Source organism: Bos mutus, chromosome 4 (assembly GCF_027580195.1).
Source record: "Bos mutus isolate GX-2022 chromosome 4, NWIPB_WYAK_1.1, whole genome shotgun sequence".
Classification (NCBI taxonomy): domain Eukaryota; kingdom Metazoa; phylum Chordata; class Mammalia; order Artiodactyla; family Bovidae; genus Bos; species Bos mutus.
Window position 1 is genome coordinate 92708395 of NC_091620.1, and position 7981 is coordinate 92716375.

The 7981-nt window shown below is 39.8% G+C and overlaps 1 protein-coding gene across 1 annotated transcript in view; it reads right to left on the reverse strand.

The window, feature by feature from the left end:
* The window catches only part of AHR (aryl hydrocarbon receptor), a 52550-nt gene extending 45730 nt beyond the window's left edge, over positions 1–6820 (reverse strand). Inside the window, exon 1 of the mRNA XM_005892993.3 lies at positions 6132–6820. Within this exon, the coding sequence (XP_005893055.3) occupies positions 6132–6196 (65 nt within the window). The 5' untranslated portion in view covers positions 6197–6820. The remainder of the gene's footprint in view (positions 1–6131) is intronic.
* Between the last annotated feature and the right edge of the window lie 1161 nt (positions 6821–7981).

Here is a 7981-nt window from a genome sequence, read left to right on the forward strand (position 1 = left end):
TAATCTTTAGCACAAGACTTTCACAATGAAAACCAGAACATGAAATATGCCCTGGAAACCACTGTTACTTCCAAAATCCTAAAAGGAAAAAAAAAAAAAAAATTAAGGATGATCCCTTTAGCCTCTTCTGTTTTGAATATGCACTTTTTTCTATGTATTTTCCTTGGAACCCATATATAATACATCTACCATATATAAAGCACTAAAACATGAAAAATTTTAAGTGGTGAGCAATTGTTAAATTAACAAATAGTCTCAGATATCTACTATGTGCATGGTACTAAGAAGCTCTAGTTGCTACAAAGACAAAGGAAAGACACCTATCTTTACAGAGCTTGTCTTTCTTACTAGGAGAAGATGCACTCTATAACACGGCAAAAATCAAACATAATGTATTGCTCAAAAATGTAGGTGCCTTAAAAGTTATGCTGGAAAGTTAAGGAAGGTAAGATTCAGCTATAGGTAGAATAAATGGGGAAGGTTTCATGGAGATGTGGCTTCTCAATCAGGTCTTAAGAGATACGTAAATCGCTCCAGTTCCATGATGGCTGAGTATATGGCTTTCTGCAGCTATTCTTCTCTTCCAGAAAACCATGCCAAACAACGAAATCAGAGACAGAAACACAAAATCTGTCTTGGATAAAGCAAAGACATAGCTAAACCCAGATGTAAACACAGATATAAACAATATGAAGATGAAAAATAGGTAAACAAAGAAATCGATGACAATGGAGAACAGAAAGGAAAATGTAATCAGAGTGTATCACTTAACTCAGCAGTAAACAATATATGTGGTTTAAAAAATAATGGAACACTGCAAGTGAGTTGAATACAAAATTGTGATAAAACTATATTGGGAGGATGAAGAAGAGATTAAATAGCATTGATAACCATAACTATCACAATAAAAGATCATCAGATAATGCTTAGTATGCCAAACTTGACATTATACATGTATTTTTGACTTCTTAATATACATGTGTTGTTTAAAATGAATACTTTTCAAAATGGTATTTCATTAAAATAAGGTAAAAGAGCAAACTGAAAAACATAAGACAAAGAAAACTAGTATGTAAAGGACATCTCTAATAGAAAAATCTGCAAACATACTATTATTCCACACATACAATCTCAACATAGAAGTTCAAGTGCTTACCCCATCTTTTTTGCCTATGAAGTTGACAATTTTTATAAAGCAAAAATGCAAGGATATAGGCTCTCCTACAGACTACCAATAGGAAAATAATTTTTTTTGGTAATCTGACAGTATGTTTCAGAGCATAATATCTGGCTCAACCTTAAAATTACATCATATCTTTGTACCCTAAATTTCCACTTACAGGAATTTTCCCCAAAGGAATGAACTAAAAATTCATACAGAAATTCACAAAACTCAAGGATATTCTTTAAAGTACTACTTGAAGTATTTAAAGACTGGAAAGAAAAAATTTTTGCCTCAAATTACAAAACATTAGCAGAAGGGACTACTCTGCTGCCACTGAAAACAGTGTTTTGCAGGAGGTAAGGCTGGTAGTGCCTCTATGCAAATAGAAGGAAGGGAACCTAAGAAGGCAGGGCATGAATGCACATATGGAGTGAAACAAGCACACCATCAGGTAGGGGCAATGTTGAATAATTTATTTCAGAACACTATTCGAGAAAAAACAGTGAGCATTATAAGGAAATCTCCATATACGGGTGAACCATACGCATCACTGAACATATTCACCTGGACAGTATTGTGAAGCTGGAACAAACACAAGCTTTGGAGCCAAAAGACCTGGAATCTGATATTCAAACTCAGCTTTTCATTTACTACCTAACAACTCTGAATCTGAACCTTAGGTCCCTACAGAGGAAACTGAAATAATAATAAAAACTTTTCATAGTACTACTATAAAAATGAAATAAAATGATGTCTGCAGAGCACTGTGCATGCCTGTGTCACAGTGAACACTAACAAAGAGTAGTTTTTTGTTACATTAAACCAGTATGCAAAAAAATCCATTTTAAAAGAAGCATAGAAATAGAAAGGTACTGGTGTCAAAGACTTGCATGGTATTAATTTCTAAGTAACTGTCTTAATTATGCGCATCAATAAGCAATACTATGTTAAGTTTTTCACTAGTGGAGTACCGCATGTCATCACCCACAATTGAGAACATATTCGTAGACTGCCTCTTACTGTTGCACAGGAGAAACGGTTATTCTGTGACCGTGTAGGCTAAAAGTATTTAAGAATGAAATTTAAGAGTTTCTGTTTCATCTCTATCATTAGCAGCCTCTACAGATTATAAAACACTTTTCTCCTGCTAATTTTAGTTGTAAGAGTGGCAGTGTAGGTATGGACTGCCCTGCCTTATTGATCAATCACTTGCCCAGACCAACCAAAGCAAGGAAACCAGACTGCACCTTTTAGTTTAGAACTAGTGTTTTTCAATCTATATCTCACTGTTTCCTCTTTTCATCATTTATTTTGAATAGGTTGCTGCTGCTGCTGCTAAGTCACTTCAGTCGTCTCCAACTGTGTGACCCCATACACGGCAGCCCACCAGGCTCCTCCGTCCCTGGGATTCTCCAGGCAAGAACACTGGAGTAGGTTGCCATTTCCTTCTCCAATGCATGCATGCATGCTAAGTCGCTTCAGTCGTGTCCAAGTCTGTGCGACCCTATGGACAGCAGCCCACCAGGCGTCTCTGTCCACAGGATTCTCTGGGCAAGAATACAGGAGTGGGTTGCCATTTCCTTCTCCTTTAATAGGTTACCTATAGCTAATCACTTTCACTCATTTATTTCAGAGTTCTAACATGTAAGAGCCTCTATAGCCACTACGTGTAAACTATCTGAAGGAAGCTATTTGAAAGAAAAACAACAGTGAAGAAGTATGTAACTAACAAGACCTTTTTTTTTTTAGAAGCTACTTAGGTAATTGTATCATAGTACATTTATATCAAACATTTTCAAGAAAACATTGCAAAATTTTATTCAACTAAGTAGGCATCAATATAACTGAGATTCATTTAGTTTAGATAGAAGGAATAGCAATTTCATAAAAACAGCAAGGAAGACACTGCTTTCCTATTACTGTTATTAGTGTGTTACCAAAGTTAAAGGGTCACCTAAAGGCTGAGAGTTATTTCTAATTCTGACACTTCATGATAGCTGGTTTGATCATCACTACTGTTGATATCATTTTCAGGTGTAGATTTTATTTACTCAACACCTATTATTTGCCAACATTCAGCACTAATTTTCTGCAGAAACGGTAAACTGAAGTACCACTAAAACTTTTTATGTGTTAATAAAGCTTAAAAACTACAAAAACACATCCAAAGTTATTTTCATTGGCAGGGGGCGGGAATCCAGACTCTAATTCAGTACTGTGTTTTTCATCTATCTTCATGATGTAAAGTAATTAAAGAAATTAATAACAGGTCTTTCACCACCAAAGAAAAAAACTGATAAAAGAAGAGGGTTTAAGTAAAAACACTGCTTTTTCTTAAATATAAGGTTTTTTTTTTTTTTTTGGAGCAGGCTTATTTTAAGGAACATTTAAGGAAACAGAGTAGAACCTATTCCTAAGACATCTTTGAAAATCTCTTTAGGAACGTAGATTGGATTCAGGGCTGCTTCAGGTCCTTTAATTTTCTACCCTTCATTACCCCAAAAAGAAAGGAAACATTTATTGAGTGTCTACTATGTACAAGATACTTCAGTGGGATTAAACTGAACACGTTTAAAATCATTTTGTACTATCAATAATGATGATTTTGAATGCTGGACTTCACCACTAGGGGGAGTTTATCTTGCTTAATAAATACCATGGAAGACGGGGAGATCTTCAGGTTAAAATGATGTCACCCATTTGATTCCAAAATTTTGTAGAATTCTGTATTTAAATGGTCATTTTATTAATAGTTCTATGATTATGCTACAATGTATTTTCTTCTAAGTAAAATACAGTGGCTCACTTACAGGGTCAAAGTTAAACATATCTTAATATCATTTTCAGCTCAAGTGAATTTTTCTGACAATATGCCACCATATTAGACTGTCTATTAGTTATAAACTAGTAATTTAACTTAAAAAACATTAAAATACTGGGTTTATGGCTCCATTCTTGAAATGGACTCTAACTGCATTTTAAGTTCATCATTTTTCATTCAGTTAAAAACAATTTATGAACAACTTCCCGTGATTCTGTAAATTTCAGCACTAGGCTTTTCTTATGGAGCAGTGACATTTTAAGGCATTTGTGGAATTAGAAGCCATGCATGATGCTCAGTAAAGATGTGATAAACATCTCTACTAACTAAATAAAATAAGGGTAAATGTGGAAATACTTTGGTTGTATTACAGGAGATATTAAACACAAATATATTAAAGTCTTAGAAAGCATATTTAAGTGCTAAGATCAAATAATAAAAGGTACATCCTTAAAAAAAATGTGCAATAATATATTTAAAGGGAAAATCTTTAATAAAATGTTAACAAGAAGCCCAAAATCTTAAACTTTAAAATGAATACAAAAATTAAAGCATTTCATTGAAGTCACCTAGGTCCTGTGTAACATACTTCCTGAAATGCAATAACTTACCAATTCTCAGGTTTTCTAACTATACAAATAAAACCTATGATATACATATGTATATATTATACATTATGTCAAGTGTACTATTGTATTAACTAAAATACACAGAGGTGTCTGTGATGCCTTTCAATTTTAAATAACCATCAAAGACAAAGTCAAATTAGACAAGCACATTTTTTATAAGAAACAATTCTATAAAACACAAGTATTGTAAACCAATGTCAACAGAATTGCCAAGACAAAAACTGCTGACTTGACAGTATTCCTAACGTCAACCACGCTGCAGGATAAGTCTTCCAAATTTTAATCAATTTATAGATGAATATCCTCTGTTGATGCCAAGTCTAGATCTGAAGGACTGCAATCACTGAAATTCTAAAAGGAAATTAAAACTCCAGAATACTGAAACCTTTAAACTGGTCTTTAATATTAATCTTAAACTGCTATTTTTCTGGTTTGGATTAGTGACCTAAATTTAGTCTTAAGCCACATGCACACTTCTGATTTGTTCTGAGTAACCGTTTAAAGTGTTCTTAAAATTGTTTATGAAAGTTTGAAAAATGTGAAGTAAAATAACTCAAGGATAATAATTAGGAATAAACACATGAACATTGCCAACTCGCAAAAGTAATTCTGTGTTAAGCATGGATTTTTCTTTTTTCTGAAAAAAATTAAAGTATTTGCCATAATCACACAAATATCCTACGAAAACAAACAAACCTAAGTTCGTACTTTATCAGAATTGACTAAACTTTGAAGTAGAGGGAAAAGGGAATTAAGAGAATGATGCTAAGAATGAAAACGTCTGTTTCAATAATTCCATCTCCAAATCATTTGCAGACCCTAAAACCACCTCCAAAGTGATAAATCTCCCCCAAAAGATGACTTAAAATACAAATCTTCTACTGTATCCTGGCTACTACACTCTCTCAAAGCTGCTACCACCTCTATACATTTTATTGATATGTTCACGCTGAGCGCTACAAAATTACTGCCAAATAAGTAAATAAGAGTATAACAGAAAGCCAGTTTCGGGGAACCAAAAAAATACCTTCAGAGGCACTCAGCCCCTTTCTTGCGCACAGCACGTGTTTAGCTATTTAAAGCATCTCGCCCTACCAGGAGTAAGAACGGTGACCGTCCTCTAACCTAACAGAGGAGGATATTAAATGTGAAAGGGGATTTCAAGACGGGCTTAGGTTAACTAATCCACCAGCCCCACAGGGCAGAGGAGAGCTGTCAACAAATTAGGACCACAGCACAGTGAACAGCGCTGCAAATGGCTGGAAGTGTGAATGGGTGCTCTGGAGAAGGGGTGGGGGGCACAGAGAACGGGGGCACAATTTTTAAAATGCAATCATTAATCACGGAAAAATCCAAGGCCTGGGTTTCTCGACCGGCCTCCAGATCTCGATTCCACAGACTGCAAAGGGAAGGGACATAATCCCCCGGCCTCGGGGATTTGGGGGCGGGGTGCGGCAGTGTCCCGCGCCTGAGCGCCCACCCTCCACAGCACAGAGGACAGGCTCCGGAGACTCACGTTTTCTGCACCGGCTTCCGCCGCTTACGACTGGCGTAGGTGATATTAGCGCTGCTGCTGTTCATGGTGCCTGGCTGGCTGCGGCTCCTCCCGGGCGCGGACGGCCCTGTCCCCGGGACCCGGCGGCAACCGGGACGGGGTTCCACTTAGTTGTGGCTGCTCCACCTGTGCCCTCCCGGGGCGATGGCGGAGACACAGCACCCCAGAAGCCGCGCGGCTTCTGCAGCCCCGCACGTCCAGGTGCGCGGCCCCGGCCTGGCACCGGGGGGCGAGGGGCGGAGACCGGGGAGACTGGAGGCGCAGGTGCCGTCTTTACCAGCAGAGGCGGCGCCGCGCTGCCCGCAGGTGAGGCGGCGCGGATGGAGGAGGAGCCTGGGCTGCCTGTTTGAAATCCCGGCCTGGGTCGCTCGCTGTGGCGGCGTGCCCCGTGACCGTCGCTGCGGCCCCTTGGGTGAGGGAGGCGCCGCCGCGCTGCGCTGCTCCCGGGACTTCCCCGATCCCGGGTGCTTCCCGCCTGCGGAGCTCGGACTCCGGCCGCCGCTACGGGTGCCACCAGCTTCCGCTCGGCTATGCGGCTACCTCTGGTCTGAGCCGGTGGTCCCAGTCACGCTCTCAGAACCTAGCATCAAGTGGACTCGCCCTGCGATGCCTCCCGCTGCTGCTTGCACCGGCTGAATAGCTGAAGCGCCCCCGACCCCTCTCCGGCCCCGCCCCGCCCCTCGTAGCCCCGCCTCATCCTACTTGGCCCCGCCCTTCGCAATATTCCCCTTGAGGCCCCACCCTCCCGGCACGTGATGACGTAAGGCGTAATGACCACCCCACCCCACCTCCAGTAGCCATCTTCTTGAGGTCAAGGGAGGAATTTGTGGACACATTTCCAGCCCAGAAAGACATGTGACAACAAATTATGTGTAGCCAAACTCTTTGTAATTAGACAACCTCAAGGAAAGAAATGCCAAGTAGTGAGCTTAAATTCACCTTTGCAGGAGACAGTGAGTCAGCTAACTTTTGGCTAAGCATTACAGTGAGCTGGCAGATAACCTGTGGAGCTATAAATCTTCCTAGAGGAGAAGGCTTCAGGAGGCCACATCTGAGTTGAAGGCTAGGCATTTTTCTTCTTTTTGTTTTGACTTTGGTTTTTGTCTCCGTACAAGACAGTATAGTATCTTTTCCCCAGTCAGAATAACTGTTACTCTACAGTCAGATTTCAGGAAGGTGGGAAGGCAAGCAGGCAGGCAGCAGGAGGCATTTGACAATAAGCAGTCTGGTATAGCTGGAGAGAGAAGCTGGAAGTGAAATCCAGGAATCTAGGGTCAGATCATAAAGCCTGATCAAGAGTCCAGATTTTATTCTGCAGTCAGTGGAAACTTGTGAAGGATCCACAGCAGGCAAGTGACATTCTGGTGTTTTGGAAGTTTTACATGACAGTGCAAACTGGATTACAGGAGAAAAAGACTGGATGCAGAGAGAGTAGAGTTGTTGAAGCAGTCCAGGTGAAAGTCCAGGGAAGTGACAGTGGGATGGAGGGAAAAAAGAGCAGATAATATGGAAATAGACAAGTGAGAGAGAGCAATCTCAAGTACCTCCAAGATTTCTGACTCCTTCTGTGCCCTTAACCAGAAGAGTAAACACAGGAGTATGTTTTGCTTGTCAGGAGAAGGGCAATCAGACTAAGAAGTCTAGATGAAATCTTGCACCATGTCCATTCCTACATTTCAAAATGTCATCAAGCCATTTCCATCTAGTGAGTTTGTTACCTCACATTCAGAACATCAATAAATTGAACATTGTTTTCTTTAGCTGAAACCTCACTGTTATATACTCAACCATTCTCCTATCAACCCTATGAA